This window comes from Colius striatus, chromosome 19, assembly GCF_028858725.1.
Source record: "Colius striatus isolate bColStr4 chromosome 19, bColStr4.1.hap1, whole genome shotgun sequence".
In the NCBI taxonomy this organism is placed as follows: domain Eukaryota; kingdom Metazoa; phylum Chordata; class Aves; order Coliiformes; family Coliidae; genus Colius; species Colius striatus.
The window spans coordinates 5,522,796-5,541,681 of record NC_084777.1 but is presented as its reverse complement, the minus strand read 5'-3'; the positions used below and the strand labels follow the sequence as shown (position 1 = coordinate 5,541,681).

Here is an 18,886-nt window from a genome sequence, read left to right as displayed (position 1 = left end):
TTTGCATGTACTTTAATTTTTATAAAGTGAGTTATGTGATAGTTGAGAGGTAGGGTGAGAGTGAAAGAAAAAAAACCCCTACAGTGTAAAGTGGTCCAAGAATTCTTGCTGTATATTGGAGGAATAAGGGGACATTGGGCAAAATACCTTAATTGTTTTGAAGGCATGTACCTGAAGTCTTGGGTCACTTCTGCCGTTGTTGCACTGAGTATGCCATTTTATTGATTTTCTTGAGTTATCTGTTTTAGGGAAGTACCTTTGAGGCTGTGTTGCTTTCTTTTGCCAGAACAACTGTAACTGTATGGTAAAATAACTTCAAATGAGGCTCTGGTTACTAAAAGTGAATAAACTTATTTTTCTTCAGCTGCTCCTGTAATTGATGTAACTATCCAGTGATCAGTTCAATGCCAGGCTGCCATAAGTCATGGTGTGGTGCTTGCCTGTTGTCTGTGGTAAAAAAAACAAGTCAAGACAAATAGATATTCCTTTATTTGGTGTTTGTAGGCTATGACAACCTCTTTATGAATGTTGATTTACTTTCATTTTATATAAATCTCTCTGTTTGTTTAGTGTGAAAGTAAAGTTCTCTGCAAAAGCTGCTTCTTTGTTACCTAAAATTTCATTCACATCTGAGGAAAATGTTACAGCCTTAAGTACCAAGCCAGCAAAAGCTTCTGAACAGAGCAGTGATTCTGGCAGAAGTCCTGCAAAGTCCAACGAAAATGCAGACAGCAAAAGTAAGCCTGCTAAACCTGACCTGTAATTGTTCCCACTGCTAGTTCCTTGCTGATATATGTCCAGTAGTGTATTGTGGTGACGTTCTGGGGTCTCCTTGGGCCAGAACCTGATGCACAGTCTTGTGTAAACCTGTGCATAGGGATGTCTCTTGGACTGGAGTCTCTTCTGCTCAGTGACTTGTGATAACCAGTTCCATTGATCCAGCAGAGACCTAATGAGCACATTGATCCAACAGAGACCTACAGTACCTGTGAGGAGGGTGTGAGGTACATGTTTGTCTTTTGAGTGGCAAAAAGAAGACTAAGGGGGAATTTGGTAGCCACTAGCAGCTAGCTGAAGAAAGGCTAGAAGCATAATGATGCCAAGCTATTTTTAGTAGTGGCATACAATATAACCTGTTGCTGTTCCCCCTTATAAAGTCTTGAATGTCTCAGGATATTAGGATGGCAAACAAGACTTTCCTAAGTAGGTATTCCAGCACTGTAGCAGAACGTTTGTCTGTGGAACCTCCATCCTTTGAGATTTTAAACACTTGACTAAATAAGCTCAGGGCCAGTATGATACAGGATTGACACTAGGCGTGCTTTGAGTCAGAAGTTGATTAAATACCTCTGCAGGTCCTTTCCAGCCAATAGAGACCAACCTCTAGAGACCATCTAGTCCAACCCAACCCTTCTACTAAAGCAGCTGAATAGTACTCAGTTATAGCATTTGAGAATACATTCTGACAGAATGCTAGTTGTGGGAAGAATCCTGGGAGAGTAATGAGAGACTGGGAAAGAATCTCTGTTGATTATCTAGGAAGCTGCCACGCAGACAAGTATGGGAAGATTTGAGTAAGGTACTGAGAATGTGCACAATGTGGTATTCTATGAGGATGTCTAAATGCAAACCCTTTAAATGTACTATCAATACTTTTATCTCTAGATAAGAAGTCCAAACGAAGTACAACACCCTCCCAGGTAAGGAACTATATGCTGTTTTCTTTCAAAAAGAACCTGGGGGACTATTCCAGTATAAACATAGCCAGAAAGTGCAACGTATTATCTTCTGTTACTCTCAGCCTCCACTGTAAATACACAGAATACAGTTTTGATTGTCTGGATGACATAGCTAAATGTGGTTGTTACCTGCTTAAAAAAACTCTCTTTTCCTTCTCCCAGGACACAATAGAACAACAATATCCTGTTCACAATGACAGAGGAACTGTTTCATTTCAGGTAGGGTGCCTGTCAGTACCTGGTCTTAATATGTGCAGACAGTTCCTTCATTGTACCTACTATGTGAAAAGCAAAAGGCTGGTATAGATACCTCTGTGATACCTCAGTCAGTTTGTGAGTAGATTCCTGTTAAGAAGTGCTGGAAGTCTTTTTTTTTTTTTCTTTTTTTTTTTTTGAAATAGAATGTTTTAAATTATCTTTAGTGTGACACAGTTCTTCTGAAGATCTGACTCCGTGAGCTTCAGCGTATTAAAGTTTACCGTGGTGCAACTAGAGCATGCAAATTGCTAACAATAGCCATGACCTGACTGGTGACTCACTTAAGAGAAAGATATTCTATGTCTTTCAGGTTAATGCTTTGTTTCAGCACCTTGCTTCACTTAGGATTGTTGATTACTATAAACCAAACACACTTTAAATTCTGTTATGTGCCACAAATCTCATCTCCCTAGCTCTCACAATTTATATAGGTGGGGGAGCTGCTTATGCTTTAGTGCAAGTTTGATCAAAATCTACACGTCACCATGTTAAACACATAATGTTTCTTGTCTTTTTCTCTGACATGAAGTAAATTAAACAGTGATACCTAAAGGTTTTTAATAAAGAACTTGGATTACCAGAGTACATAATCATAGATAGGTGCAATGATTTTGCATCTGGAATTCTGTTGAAACTTGTAGGTGCACTGGTGTCCTCAGAACAGTATACTTACTGAAAGGATCCAGCTGACCCTAAATAACTGACTTTTTTCTTGCCTCAGTAGAGATGGCTGCTTACCAGGGCAACCCTGTTGTGAATGAGAAGAATGCTGACTTTCCTATTCCTTATTTGCAGTTTTCTTTTAACATCAGCTCTGAAAACCAAGAAGGTCTCTACAGCCTCTATTTCCATAAATGTCCTAGCAGTCAAGATGAGAAGGGTAGCAATCATCGGCTGTTTAGTCTTGATGTGAGTATAGCTTCTAAAGTATAATTAACTCATTTACTTACGCTGCAATATACAGCTTTCAATTCTTGCTTGGATACCAAGCACACAGTTACATGAGTATGTATGGGATGGAAAGTGATTCAGAGTTGTGCATTCAATCTCTCTGGTGGCATTTCTGAAGGAAGCAGCTACAGTAAGAACTAAAATACTAGTTTTGAAGAAGTGTCTGGAAATCTGTAGACTGTGTGTAGGCTGGGTTCAGTCGACACAGTTGTGACTAGATGCTGTAATGAGATGGGAGCTAAACCAGCTGATCCTGTTTCGCTGTGCTCAAAAAATCACTTGTTTTTTATTTTGCACAGTTGTAGATTAACACTGTTGCTGCAAACTCAGTTGCCAGTATTTGTGAATTTAGTGTTTCCTGCTTTTTTTTTTGGCCTAATTAAAGATGCCTTTTTACAATGTTATATACACATCTTAAAGGCAATATGCTATAGCAGACTTCTTATCTTATAACATCCAAGACTTTGGTCCTGTTTTCTGTTGAGCCAGAGTGCATTATCACAGCTCAGGCTTTCCCTTTCTTCTCTTTCCCAGACTCATGCCAGCATCCATGCTGGTGTACAGTGAGCTATTCTGTAATGCATCGTCTTGTTGATCAAGGTTACTCAGACAGATCAGACCCCTGAACTGCTTTTTACAGAGTTGTGCTGAACCTCATGCAAGGCAAAACATGTGGGTGATAAAACTTAGCAGCCCTAACTTAACTCAGACTAGACTACATTAAATCTGCTTCTAAAGTTGCATGTTTAGAGGACAAAGATTTTATTTGCAGTTCGTTGCTTTGACCCACTGAAGGATCTGGAAAGAGAAGAAAATCTGGGTAACTAACCTGCTTGGTATTTAGAGATGTGGGACGGTTTAGGTACTGAAAACCAGCCTTGGTGCATTATTTTAATGAAGTCCTAGCACCTATAACCAAGCAGTTTAGGGGCATAAATAGGATGTTAAATAAAGCTTCTGTTTTCTCAGTCACAAGGTAATAGGCTTGCAGCAAAGTGCTTATTTTCTCTTGACAAGTGAAGAAAATCCCCTGTAGTAAACCTAAGAGTGAATTCTTCAGCTGTATATGACTTTCTCCACACCTAAAATTGGGACTGTGCTGAAAACCTGCTTGTTTATGCAAAGTTGTAGTTACTGTTTCTGAATCAAAGATGGGCAATCTCTGATGTTTGGGGTGAAGAACAGCTATTCTTTGGGGAAATTACTTTGCCTTTCTGAATGACGTTGCATAACTGAAGCACTGGAAAGAACCTCTGTTCTTTTCTGCTTTTCAAGGAAATGATTGTTGTGGATGTAATTTTGCAAAATGCTTTGAGATGCTTGAGGATGAAGAGTTGCTTTTCTTCAAGAGTCTCATAACAGTCACTGCTTTAGAAAAACTGATTTAAAATGAGGGAATTTGATTGTGTGCTGTAATTGTTGACTCTGCTTCAACACAATGTTTTTTTTTTCAACTGTACACGTAACACACCTTTAATATTCAGATAGAAATTACAGAAAAGAATCCTGAAAGCTACCTCTCAGCGGGTGAGATCCCACTGCCAAAACTTTACATTTCCATGGCTATCTTCTTCTTCCTTTCTGGGACTGTGTGGATCCATATACTTCGTAAACGCAGGTAAGCAGATGAGTTCAGTGTCAGTGACTTGTATGGGCCTGCCTGGTTTGATTTCTGGTTGTTATTCCTCCTCTTATAATGCCTAATTTACAGTCAGATTTAATAACTTAAAACTCCAAATCTATCTCCATATTGTACACCTAATACATACAGTTTCTAGTTGAATACAGCTACTACTGTCAGGATCATTGTTGTGGACTGTTGTTCTAAAGTTGGCAAATATTAAGAAATTCTTCATCTAGTGTAGATATTTAATTATATTGTGGCAGCAAATAAACAGGAAATTCCTGTAGCTGATAGCCAAAGGCGAACACTGTTTGAAAATAACTTTAAATGTCAAGAGAAATTTGAGTGGGTTTTTTTTTCATATGAGGAATTGCAGCTGATGGCAGTGGAGAGCCATAAACATTTTGGCTATAGTTGAGAGTAGTAAAAACTCCTGATGGAAAAACTTTCTTTTTAATAGTTGAAGCATAGCAACAGAAGCCAGGAGCACCTATGATTTCATTTTGACTTTACCTCTGACTTAGTCTGAAGTTCACTTGGTGGTGTGGTATAGTGTCTTGGGGGCAGTGTGGAGTAACAAGTGTTTGAATGATGTTTAGCTAATTTTCAGTTATGATCTATATATTCAAGGTGTTGCTATGAATGATGGTTTTTTAATTAATCCGTGTATTAAGGAGGAGAGTTGTAGAACATGTTGTCGAAATGTTCAGAATGTTGCAAGAAGTTGAACTGCAGCATTGAAGGGAAGTCCTTTTGCACTAATAGTCATCTCAGCCTGTTTGACGTTTGTTATACTGTTTGACATTGAGTTCCTGTTTGCTATTTATAGGCTTTAAAGAAATACCCTTGTGAATGGAAATTTTTATTGCTAGCTTTCAATTTGATGGCTCTTCCTTCTTTGTTCTCAGAAACGATGTCTTTAAAATTCACTGGCTAATGGCAGCCCTCCCTTTCACTAAATCTCTCTCCTTAGTCTTCCATGCGGTATGTATAACATCCCTGCCTGTAGAGTATGAAAGTGGAATCCAGGGCCTGCTGTTAGGGAAATGTGTTTGGGGGGTAGGGAGAATTGGAGAGAAGCATTGGAACTGAACTGCAGCTGTTTTGATTGAAATGATTCAGTTTTGATCAGTGAATTCTGACTTCAAATACAATGGAGATTGTGGCCTGAAGTGGTGAAGCAGAAAACATAAATGAGAGTTGAATGAACTCCATGATTCTAACGTTTTGGCCATCTGAGGCTGGCCTGAAAGCTTGAGCTATGGTGGTGCTTCAGCCACGTGGCTTGCAATACATGTTAATAAATGGAAACCTTGATGAATGTTTGTAAAACTCAAGGGCACTACTCTAAATGAAGTATCACTACAAACATTTTTGGAGTCTAATGAATTGAATCTGTTTTCCACTGAAAGTGAAACTGGAAAACCTCTTGTCACCTAATGAAACTGAACTTTATCAGTGAATGAATGAATAGGTTGCAAATGTGGTTGTTTAACTATAGTTAAGTGTCGGAGCTGTGTAGGAAGGATGTGTATTGTATGAGATACATTCACTGAAGAAATAGTGCAAATGGAAATGACCTCATTGAACAAAACTAGAACACGTTGGGAGGAAATGTTCTCCAAGATGTTACAGAGTTGAGTTTGTACCCACTGATTGGAAAATGAAACTTGAAGTGGCTGTCAAGCAGACCTATTTTATAGACACAGGTAGGGTGCTGATGAGCAGCTTCTAAAGTACTGCATTTTCTGCTTCCAGATCGACTATCACTACATTTCTTCTCAGGGATTCCCTATTGAAGGCTGGGCTGTTGTTTATTACATTACTCACCTGTAAGTATGTCAGAAGATTGATGTGATAAATTCAAACAACGAAACTGAATTCCCTGTGGGACTGCCCCCCTCCCTCCCTCCCCAGCAAACTGGAAAATTGCTGATTTTTTGGTGCTGTGGTCTGAATAATAAGGCAACCATCAGCCCTGTGTGAAGGGGAAAGCTCTACTTATAGAGAACAGCTGCAGAGAATTGATACTTATCTGGGTGGAGTAGTAAAAGGGGAGAAATGGTTTGCTGTCCTTTGTTCATGCTAACATTCAAGTATCTAATTTGCTGTTGGTGTGAATGGTAAGAGGGTACAGCTGGCAGTGATTTTGCCTGTTCACAGTGGTGAATGGATGACTCCCCCAGGAAAAGATTACATATATTGACATTGTGGATGAAGTGTAATGCTTGCTATGTGATACACAGTTGTAAGCAAGTACATCTGCTTCACTGTTGTAGGATAAGCACTTGCCAAAATTATGAATAGCAAGGCATTTGTTTGGGTTTGTGGCTTTACTGTGATAGTAGAGAACCTGAGCAGAAGAGGAAGTGTGATAAAGTAGCCTAATTGCAGTATCTCTTTCCCTTTCAGACTGAAAGGTGCTCTTCTGTTCATCACTATTGCCCTTATTGGCACAGGCTGGGCTTTCATTAAACACATCCTGTCAGATAAAGACAAAAAAATTTTCATGATTGTCATCCCACTTCAGGTGAGGACTGAGCTGTGTTAATGCTGTCTTGTGGGAGAGCTGTTTGTGGCAACTGTAAAAGGCTGTGAATCCTTCACAAAACACCACAGTTACTGCTTGTTATAAGCCTATTGGTTACAGTTTCATTTGAGCTGGGATTTCACAGAATCATGAGTTTCCTGGGCCAGAAGTAAAGCCCCTGGGCCAGTGGAGCTATAATTTTCCTCACTTTTTTTCCCTATGTTCAGTATGAGATAATGGTGATCAAGTAGTGTCAGCAAATGAGCAACTAGCTATAAGGTAGCTATAAAAAAGGGAAAACTTAGTCTGCAGAACAGTGCTAAAACTACTAAGCAGAGGAATTAAATGAAAGATGTCACCTCTGAAATGCTTGCTGAATGGGCTTAAGAAAAAAGAGAGAAGTTAAGAAAGATGAAGAATTGTAGATCTGTTGGGTCTGAGGGAAATTTATCCACTGTTTTCAAAGTGATCAGTGCTTGCTTCCTATTCCAACAACTGAAGTAAATAGCAGGGCAGTGTTTCTATTTGTAGATAGAACAGCTTCTCTGCCCTTGCAGATGCAAAACTAGAAATATATAGTTAGTGTTCCAGGCTCTTCTAGAGCTCAGGTATGGACTACAAAATATAGTCCATGACCAGTTTGAATTACTGGCTTAATTTAGAGTAAATTTATATTTGCTGTCTGTGCATATGTGAAGTCCTATTTCTGTATATAGATTTTTCTCTTTTGTCTCTACTGATACAGTGCATTCAGCATAGTCTATAACAAAAGGGACTACTCTCTGAAAGTCAGCACAAATGAGTTCCAATCAATTTTATTCCTGTAAATCCTGTGAAGATGTTGCTGAACCGTGTGACTTTCTTGACACAGAGCTGCAGAGGAATTATTGATGTTACTGGATGGTCTCTAACTGTAGCTTTCTGCAATTGCTGAATTGGGAAAAGGTTCTGAAACCATTAAGTGTGTTTTGTCCTGTAGGTACTGGCAAATGTGGCATTCATTATCATAGAGTCAACAGAAGAGGGGACAACTGAATATGGACTGTGGAAAGAAATCCTCTTCTTGGTAGACTTGTTATGTTGTGGAGCCATCCTATTTCCAGTGGTATGGTGAGTCACTGGAAGTGTGGTGTGATTTCTGAGTCCTCATGGCTTAAGCTGTTTCTGAACTAACGAGTATTAACTGTTAATTAGAGCTAAAAGCACCACCAAAGGAGAAGGAATCAGCCCTTTGGAGTAAAGCATTTTGGTCATTTTTAGCTGACTCGGTCCTAACTCTTTGGTCTTGTGTTGTGGAAGGTACTTGTTTGGGGGATGTTAAAGTGGGGATAAGGTAAGGTGGGTGGCAATTTCCGTGTCACCAGCATTGTCCAGACTATAGGTGCTTTTGAAACTTGGAGTTTTGTGCAAGCGCTTTCTCTCTTACATCGAGAAACAGGATTTTGCTTTACTGACTGAGGCTGGAAACTGCTGCTAAATTCTAAAGCAATGGTGCTGTCTAAGATCAGTGTTGCCTTCAAGCAGAGTAGCTGTATTTTTACTTGACTCTTTAGAGAAAATAATCCCACAGGGAGTATTTCTCTGCCCTTCCTTCCACTCTACTTGGCAGGAAATAATGTTGGTTATATAAAACTTGACCAAAACACAGATAATACAGATAAAACTATGGTTGCTTCTTGCCAGTTAATCAGAACATTTATCATCTTCATTCATTTTAGTCTTAATTGGATAAACAGCTGGATTTAAAGGAGAAGATGAGGGAGCTTCTGGCTCCTTGATTAGTTAACACAGAATATTCTTATTTCTTCCCATTACCTCCATTATTTTTTTCTAAAATGCAGAGTGAATATAAGTGTCTGTTTAGGCAACATGTCATCACTCTAGAGTGTGTAACTCTCCAGTGTTTTCAGAGAAACATTTCATAATGCATATAGGTGGGTGTGTGTGCTCAGAGGTGAGAGTAAGCTTCAGCTTGACTTGTTCGGCTAAGTTTCAGCTGTCTTTACCTTCCAGTTGTTCCCTGTGTAAGGACAAAACCCTACACATTCTGTGTGGCCTTCTGCCAAGACTGGGAAATGTGTTCCAAGAAATTTGCACTACCCACTTGGCCCTTCCCCCATTCCTGTCAAAATGTTGCAGTTCTGAGGCTGGGAGCATTTGGGTATGGTAAATAAAACTGCTGGCATATTGACTTTATTTGTAGAGAGACTCTTGATTTCCAGTGATAAAAGTGATTTTTAAAGTCACAGCTCTTACTACCTAGTGGTAGAATCCATATGTCCTACCTAGTGATATGCTGGTACTAAACTTGTTTTCCAGAAAGAAACAATGTCTGAAAAACAAATGCATTTGGGAGAGCTGTCCTGTAACAGTTTATAGTGTGCAGCCAATGTTCCTGCATTGTCATGGTACCAACATAAACCGGCAGTGAAGGCCAGGACATAAAATCCTGCCCCTTTTTCATCTGGATAGTGTCACTGCAGCTGGTGGAATGACTCATGTGAGCAAGGTGACTAAGACTTGGCCCTTGAATTTACATTCCTGCAGGGTAGCTTCTGTTACATAAGTTGCCTATGTAGACATGTAAGCTGTAATCAACTATTTAAATGAAAAGAGCTTAAAAGAGCAGTAAGATGCCGAGTGCTTGGCAATACTCTGAATAGTAGCTTAGCTTAATTGTACAAGTGGAAAGCATTATGCTGGAAAATGCCCCAGTTTCTCACTCTGCTCCTTCTCTCCCACAAAGCTTTCTGGAGGCTGAAGTAGGCTTTGGCAATCAGCTTTCTTAATCACAAGGAGATATAGATACTTGAACTAACTGCCTAAGCTGGGGATAAAATATATGCAGTGCCAAGCATGCTAGGCACAGTTAATTCTGAGCATGGCCCAGCCATAAAGTGTTAACAAAACTTGTCAGTGTTCTAGAAGGCTGCAGTGAAAGGGGATTGAAAAAATTACAGCTCATCAACTCCTTTTTTTTTCTTCTTCAGGTCTATAAGACATTTACAGGAGGCTTCAGCAACAGATGGGAAAGGTAAGTGATCTCTGCTTCCTTTCTGGTTTATGCCATAAGGTAATGCTGGAATTTCAAATGCAAAGTGCTGATTTCAAACCTGTAAACTAAAACTACAAATCCACACGGTGTTATTGTCACACTGTTACTTCCCTCAGGAGGAAATGTGGGAATGACTTTTGGAAAATGACCTTTTTCATGTATTACTTTGGCTATCACAGCTTGTACGTGGAGCTTGTTCTCTGGCACTTGCACAGCTCTTGGGGCCTGAGCTAGACACGACATCTAGAGGAAATCATCTTGACAAATTTGCTGCCTTTTCTCAGACTCGAGTGTTATGAAGCAGAACTAGAAATGAATTCCAGAATTGCTGACTATTAGTCAAAATAGACCCACTTCAATTTCTGCAGAAATCTGTTTCTGCCAAAATAGAGGGAAACCTCATTATGAAACAATGTAAACTGACACTCGGTGTAGCACAGTTCTTGACTTTATACAGCAGTTTAAAGGACTGCTTGTGTAAAGTCCAGTTATGTTTATCATAGCAGTGAAAATGAGATGATGGATGGAAAGCCAACCCAAATATGGCTTCTGCACTGTGTGCTTTTCCTACCGTATCTTCTCACTTCTTCTGAATTAGTTCCTCAGTTGACTGCAGATGCAAGCCACGGGGCCTAGCACTGGCTTCCTTGGAAGCAGGCAGCCGTTTCAGTGCTGTCACTTGATGGCTTACTCTTCTCCAAAGCTCTATTTGTAGAAGGTCCTTTGTTGGCAACATCTTTTCAACCCAGTTTTATCCTTTAACTCTTGTCTCTCCTTTCTGGAGATAGCTTCCTAGGTTGGGATACTTCTTCCAGTCATTTACTTTGGATTCCTCTGAGACACCTGCATTTCAGTCCAGGTTGCTTCTACAGTCTTGCAGGTGAAGTGTAAGGCTGGTTACTGAACTCAGCTCTGTACAGACTACAGATTAGGTCTTGTTTTGCCATCTGTTAAATTGAAACAATACTAAAGATAAGCCCAGCTCTTTTATTTTTTTTTTCCAGATTCTAAGCTTTTCAAAATAAACCAACCAACCATCACACAAAAACCACCCTCACACCAAAAGGAAGAAAATACTGATTTCTAATAAAAATCAATGTACAAGAGGTGGTTGTTGGTGATGGATCATGAATGTTATCAGTAGCTTTCTCATCAGCATGTTCAGTGGCATTCACCGATGAATTTGAATTTGGTTTACCTTGTTCCCTGAGCATATGTTCTGGAGTATTTATGCTCTTACTGTTAAAAAAAGTCTGCTTAAATTTAGACACTCCTTGAATCAGTCTCTTCTGAACTGAGGACTTCAAATGTGTAAGGCCTGGTTCTTGGCTGAAGCCACTGTGTGTGGCTGCAAATAGAGGTTACCTTTCCTGTGACTAAGGCAGGACTACTGGGTGGCAGTGGAGCCTGTGACTGTTGTAACTAATGCCCTGAAGGGAGACACAGAACCACTAGACCAGTGTGATCTCGGGTGATCACATACAGTGCACTTCATAGTTTTAATCACAAGGTGGTGCTATGGAGTTTGCTTCAAAACACTGCGTGAAGGAGAAAAGTGAGGTGGCCAATGTCAGGGATGTTCAGCATAAAGACTGGACCTGTCCACTGTCCATCGTAATGGGTGGAATCCAGCTCTGAGTAAAACCAAACGGTTCTGAAGGATGCATTTCAGTGTAGGATGGAGAGAAAAGAAAATAGTTGTCTTTATAGCTAGTCAGTGCTAGGCACAATGGCTTCTGAGGACTGTTCTTAGTCCTCTGTTTTGTGGTGTTCTCCATGGGTAGCAGCTTGCTTTCTGTTGGTTGTGGATCACCTACTGATGTTTACCATCTGGCTGTACAGATCCTGCAAGTTCAGCAGTTGTGTGTTGAGAAAGATTTAGCCAGTTGTATTATACTGCACTAATAATAAAAGAAGCTAAGGAGAGCCACAGTGCTCTCTCACGGCCAGGAGAGCCACAGTGCTGGGACTCCCTTGGGAAGTACAGTGTGGTTAGAATATTTAGAAGCTGTTTCTAGGAGGCCGTGGGGAGAAAGAGAATGGCAATGTGATGCCAGAGCAGAATGTTATCTAATGATGTCATGCTGCTAGTGTGCCTGGTTGAGAAAATTGAAAGTGATTTGCTTGTACTGCAACAAAGTAAAACCATTCATGTTAGGCTTATCAATGGATAGACTTGACTAGAACCACATGCTGTTAAATCTGTAGGCTTCCCTTGAAGGCCCTGTTCTGAGTAAGTGCTACTCAGTGTCTTGTCTTCTCATGAGAAAAACAGGACCAGTGCTAACTCTAAAGTCACCAGAATTTTTTTTCCCCCTAGAGTTGAAGATAGTTTCCTCCTGAAGTGGTAAAATCTGCTGGATTGTCTCATATGCAGTTTAACTGCTCTGTCCTGTGGTCAGAGCTGACTGAATCTTGTGCAAACAGTTATAGTTAGACTGCCTATTTCTTGGTAGGATTTGTTGTCTGATATTATCTCAAAGGCTGCTTTCCCTGATCTCTCACACAGACTTCATTAACACACAGGGTGTCTTGGGGAATTATATCCTAAAAATTCAATACCTGTTTTTCCTGGTGCTGAGTCTCACAGTGACCTTCTCACTGCTGAGAAAGGCCTAAGGAAAATTGTTTTTGCTTTCTTGTGTCTATTAGAACTAACAACTTAGGACTTCACCACCAGGATACTGAGCTTTGTTTCCCAACTGCCAGTCTTCTTGTCCTCCAGCTACTTTACAACCTGCTTATTAGATAGCACTCCCTTGGGTCAAGTGCAGCCATGACTGCAGCGTGACTAGACTGGAAATGAAGCTGCAGGCTTGTCAGGCTACTAGTCTTTTAGTCTGATACAACTGTATTTGCCATGGGGCTTCATTTTAACAATGTAGAGTTATTAAAAAGATTTGTTGTAGGTAGCAATAATTTGGAATCAGTGGCTAATGGTCAGTTAAACTTGGGTTTTTTTTAAATATGCTTCTCTAAAGTGAGGGGAAGCTAGAGGAAAGGGTCAGAAGCCATTATTGTACATACAGGGTGTCCCTGGACAGATGGTATGGATTACTAGAGAAGGATAAATGTGGCACAATGATACAGCTGAGTTTGAGCTGCTTGGCTGTTTGTTTTTTTTCCCTTGAAGATGATCTTTAAAGCAAAGTATCTGACCTACACAGGCTTCTTATCTTGCACAGCAGTGGGCGTAAACATCCCATTTTTAGAAGCTTTTTTTCTTCCTTCTTTGCTACCTTCAGACTTAAGCAGTGCCTAGCTGCAGCTCTTGGGTCTGTCACTGTATCTTCTTTCAGATGGGAGTCTGTGCTCTCTGTCCATTTCTAGATTTGCATTACAAATATCTGTGGATTTAATGAAATGAGCCTTGCAAAGTGAGCTGGAATTGTCTGGGCTGGAAAGCTGCTCAGCTACCTTGATTACAGGCATCATGAGAAAAGGAACAGAGTGAGTGTGCTGTAGCAATCTTGCTTATTTTTGTTTGGAACTCAAAGCTCTTGGTCGCTGGACCTCTCAGGTCTCCTAACCCACTCTTGTGTGTCGTGTCATCTGTTTGAGGGAGGAACAGAGGGCTGGAAACACCACTGCAGTTCTTGTTCTGCTTGTACCTCTGTGTGTGATGAGAGATGTGAGCCTCAGTGCAGTCTGATCACGAACAGTTAGCTATTTTCCCAAAGCACTGCAGCGTGTCATAGTCAGCAGCAGAATTAGGGGAAATACACTGCAGTCTGTAGCTCCCAGGCAGTATTCCCTGCATGCCGTGCAGGGGGCAAATGATGATTAATGCTTTCATGCTTGCCCCCATGTCAGGAAAAAACATTTGTCATATTCAGTGTCTTCCTGTACCATGAAAGTGCCCTGAAAAAGAAAGAGCCTGGTCCTGTGTGGTGCAGAACAGCCTCTGCTTAGCTGAGCTCAGCAGCTGCTGGAGGCGATGGCTCCGTGAAGCCCCGTGTTAAAACACCTCCTCAACTCTCCAGGGAGGAGGAGGGGGTGGCACAGGGTAAACATGCTCCAGGCAGTATGTGGGCATCTAAAACCTTGAGATAAAGCTTAGTGATTTTAGTGTCAAGACCTCAGTGGGTAGCACGGGAGAGCTGGGAAATGTTGAGAAATGGAATTGGCCTATTATGTTCCAGTGTACCACTTCCAGGCGCCCTAGATAGCTATCCAGGCTTGATGGAGCAGTTACACGTTGGAAACACATTGCTTGGCTTGTACTTTGGACTTTCTTCTGACCCTAGTGGGGAACTTTTGTGCCAAATGGCCAATATGTTTCAGAATATTCAAGATTAACTTGTCTATGCCACTTTCTCATGCGTGACACTGAGCTCCTGCATGTTTGCTCAACACTGTCTTTTTAGTATAGGAATGCTTTTAAGCAGAGTGCTATAGAGATTATAGGGCTGTACTTCTCTGAGTTGCTTCTGGAGTTACTTTTGTAGATTGGGATCTACATGTGTGCCTTCATTCTTAGGGAGGGTTGAAAACTTCCAGTTACTGTTTGTTAATGGCACAGATTGAATCTCAAATGCACCAGAGTTGCTAAAGCCCCTAAAGCATTGTAACAATGCTCTTTGCTCAAGATGCATTATGGTTTGCCCTTGCGTACTGTATTGTCTGGACTTGAGCTCCCTGTGCCCTCAGCTGCAGTCCTCTGATTGCTATTACACAGATATTCTAAAAAGGTCAGAATTATTCATCAAAAAGCTGTTGGCTGTTGGTATTCAGGGCTGTAGTGGGTGGCCTGACTTCCGTTTTTCCCCATCTTATGATTTGAATTTGAAATTAGCCCAGGAATAATCTGAAAAAGATGGATTATCAGAACCTGTGGTATGCTGTGTCTTAATCAATGCAGATCAGGCTGTTGCAGGCACAAGCTGTTAAAGTAAATCCTGACAGGAGAAACTGAGGGAAGCATGGTATAGATGTTGTTATAAGCCTTTCTTGGAGGATAGCTGACATCTTTTTAATTGCTCTATGTATGAGATGGAACACAAGTATGAATACCATTTGAAAAACCCTTGGCAGAAAGTCTCTTTTTTATTTCCCTTTTCTGCAGTTAAGTATTGTTCCTTGAAGAATGGTTATCATACTTGAAACATAAATTTACCCAACCTTCACTGCATGCTGTGATTGCTGCTGTGTTATCACAGCTTTGCAGGTTGGGGCTGCAAGTGATTCAGGTTAGAAGTGACAACTGCTGGCCTAGCCTCTCTCCTTGCAAGTGTTGCTGTCAGTGTGTGGACTGCCAGGCTAAGGTGACTCAAAGTCCTAAAGTGTCCAGTATAGCAAGACTCAAGTGTTACTGCTTGGAGCACATTCAGCCTGTGGAGAAGCAATTCACAGGCTGCTGATGCCAAGCGATGATGATTTTAGACTTTCTGCAGAACAGTGTGTGCTGTAACTTTGAGCTGTTTAAAAAAAACTGGCAGATTTTTGTAGACATGCATTAATACTGACTTACATGCATTAACATTGACTTCAATATCTGACAATGAGGAACAGTGTTGCTGAAGCTGAGGCAGCTAGGGGAGAGCACCTAGTTGGGATAAGTAAGCAAGCCAGCTTCCACAGGTGGCTCTTCAGTCTTTCCAGTTGGTGGTGGTTGTGTTTTTTTTCCTCCACTCACCCTGCTTTCCCATGCTTAGCCATTCCAGATATCTGGATGTGCCAAACTATGACTCTTTGGTATTGATTATCATTGTGAGTAGGTGAGATCTTGAGCTGTGCTCTGTCTTCTGGGAGAGGTGGCATTGTGACACTTCAGTTGGCAGACAGATCTTTGGCTTCTCTATCCTTTCCTCCTATGCACTGCATGAATCCCAACAGAAATGACTCCCCAGCTCACTTGGCTGTAAAGCATTGATGGACTGGCAGTTTGAATCACAGCTGTTGAGTTGGTGTTCCTTTAACTACAAAGCCTGGTAATTTTCATGGCCTGTCATTGCACCAGTTGGTGGCAGTTCTTGAAGATGAATGCATTGAGTTCAAAATAGATCCTTCTGTGTACAAACCGGTATGTGGTAAATCACAAGATCTTCATGGTCACACTTAATGTAGCTCTCCTTTAAATAGGACAATATTGTTTCCCTGCTTCACAATTTAATGAGCTTGTCCTGCATATTCACGGGCTTTAATCCTTCTCCAACTGTATTACAAAAAGCTTTTCACAATAGGTTATCTGGTAGCACACTAGACCCATGAAAATCTCTAAGTTTTTGCTATTTAAATGTCAGAAATGAGCTTTTGTGAGGGACAGAAATGAAGGTGAAGGAGCTAAATCAATGTCTTGGGGCTGAATTGGATACCAAGGATGTAGTTACATTCTTGTTCTAGCAGTTGCAAGTCTTGCCATCTTTTGCCCAGTGAACTGCTCTGTGCTCCACTGCTGGTACTCTACAGCTGCAAGTCTAGAGCTTGGCCATTGCTTTCTGTAGTCCAGAACTGTGTATTGCCAAGTAGATACTAGTTTATATTCAGTGCTTCATATTGCGGTCCAGAAAAGAGCACCCTCCCAAAACTGACAAGTGTTCCTCTGGCACATACTGTGCCAAGATTGCCCCCAGAAGTAGGGTCTTCTGCAAAGCCCACTCAGTCTTGACTGACATTCAGGTGAGTGTTACACAGTACATGCTTTGGCTGCATGGAAGCAAACTTGGTGTTCTTTCACAAATAAGGTTTGCTTTTTCCCTCTTGAGCTCTGTCTGTGCTTTCTCTTACCGTCAAGCCCTGTGCTTTGTCAAAAGCTAAACATCTGTTTGGAAATGTGTAGAAGCCAATAGTCAGTGCCAATTCAAAACTACTCTTAGTTTTATCTACTTGTCAGTCAGTTGATGCCTTGTTTTAGTCAGGTGCTGTTCTAGTAGTCTGCTAGAGAGGGTTTGTATGTGTCTCTTGGTGTCCATAGCTTTCAGTGGTTCTTCTGGAATGTTAAAAGTAGGTTTACAATAGAATGTAGTCTGTCATCACAGTAGCTTAGTAATATAGTACCACTATATAAGTGGTACATTTGACATTGCCTTTCCATAAGAAAAGCTTCATGGTTTTTGTCACGGGATGTGAAGCATTTCTTTGGTGGTTATTTGTTCTCTTGATGTGTAGTATGGTACCTTGCTCTGGTGTGAACCTGAAGACCTTACGTGCATTCACGTGCAGCCTTTGAGTCTGCTTTTTGCAGGGGATGTGAAGGTGTGCAGCTGAACTTAAGCACAATGTGTTTCACTTCCACATCTGATAAAATTATAAGGGCTTGGAGGGAATACCATTATGTGGCAGTATTTTCTAACTGGCAACTTGTGTTCATTGGCTCTAAATTGCATCTCTGTATGCTGTCAACATATCTTGGGCTCTTTGCCTCTCTCATTGTCACAAAAGCACCAGGAGTCTGTATTTGTAATTCTGCTGTACCTATAAAACCCGACTCTCAAACCAGAGTTGACAGCTGTTCCATCTGTTGTTGACCTCTGCTTGTTCACATGAATATCTGCTGTGTTCCTTAAGAGCTGATGTAATCTGTCTGAAAACACAGGTTAGCTTGGGGCCTAAGCGTACACGGTGTGACTGAAACACAGGCATTTACTGTGAGAGCTATTTCATGTGACTTCTCATTTTATTTGCAAGTTGTGACTGTGCCACAGATGGATAGAGGATGCTACTTAGATGTTCAACTATTTCTACTGCTCTTCAACAAGACACAGTGGTTCCCAGAGCCACGATTACCTCGAAGTCGCTCAGGTCAGCTGAAGGCAGAGAGTGGGTCTGGAAATATTCTAGAAAGCTGAAGAATTTTGTAGGAGACATTGTCAAGTGGTGTGGCCCTTCTGGCAGGACTGAGGTGACAGTATTTAGTTGGCTCTACACAGATAAGCAAGGTTCTGTACTGCAGAGTACATGCATGTGAAATTTAGTGTAACAGTGATCTCACTGAGGGAGGCAAATTGCCCTGGCTTAGGAGTTGTCTACAGACTGGCACTGTAAAGAGTACTCATTGGGCTGTGGGTCAAAACCATTTGAGTCTGGGTCCTACTAGTGACTACTTTCCTATATCATAGACAAGCATCAAAAGAAACTGGCTCATTTTATCGATTTTGATGGACTTTCTTGTTCTCTTCACAGCTGCCATTAACCTAGCAAAGCTGAAGCTGTTCAGACATTACTATGTCATGGTAAGTGAAACACCTGCACATGTGCATGTAGAATACTTAGAAGCCATTCAGGCCTTTTGATGGATTATTTGCTGGAAGCACTGTAGCTTGGTGGATGTGGTGGAGATGTTACTAATTCTGTGGCAGTGCTGTGCTTTGGCATCTTTGACAATCCTCAAAACAACTTCCCATCTTTTGCTAGTGGTTGCATCCTTCTGTCTGTCTTGAAATTGATTCCAGCTATTTGTAACGCTTACTGACTTCCTCTGGAGACAGCTTGAGCTGCCAGTGGAATTGATGGGCTTGAATAACGTACTGTAAACTTGCTAAAAATTAAACTTGGGACCAAATGGTGCCTTGAGATGCATGTGTGCAGTTTCTGATTAAGTCAGTGGGAGCCATGAGCATACCTCCCAAGAGAGCAGAGGCTGCTTAATGATTTCCAGCGGCCTCATTTCAGCCTTTTATAAGTGGTGAGAGTAATAAATTGCAATCGTGATTCTTCAGGTCCTACAGAATCCTAATACTTGAAGCATTTCCTGTTGTAACTTGCCTCCAGTTATTGCTAACAGATTTATT

At 41.0% G+C, this 18,886-nt stretch overlaps 1 protein-coding gene across 1 annotated transcript in view; it reads left to right on the top strand.

The window, feature by feature from the left end:
- The window catches only part of GPR107 (G protein-coupled receptor 107), a 37,981-nt gene that overhangs the window by 6,498 nt on the left and 12,597 nt on the right, over positions 1–18,886 (top strand). Inside the window, exons 5-15 of the mRNA XM_062011368.1 lie at positions 571–737; positions 1,666–1,700; positions 1,902–1,958; positions 2,793–2,906; positions 4,433–4,566; positions 5,481–5,556; positions 6,331–6,404; positions 6,985–7,102; positions 8,082–8,212; positions 10,093–10,136; positions 18,279–18,328. Coding sequence (XP_061867352.1) covers positions 571–737; positions 1,666–1,700; positions 1,902–1,958; positions 2,793–2,906; positions 4,433–4,566; positions 5,481–5,556; positions 6,331–6,404; positions 6,985–7,102; positions 8,082–8,212; positions 10,093–10,136; positions 18,279–18,328 — 1,000 coding nt within the window. The remainder of the gene's footprint in view (positions 1–570; positions 738–1,665; positions 1,701–1,901; positions 1,959–2,792; positions 2,907–4,432; positions 4,567–5,480; positions 5,557–6,330; positions 6,405–6,984; positions 7,103–8,081; positions 8,213–10,092; positions 10,137–18,278; positions 18,329–18,886) is intronic.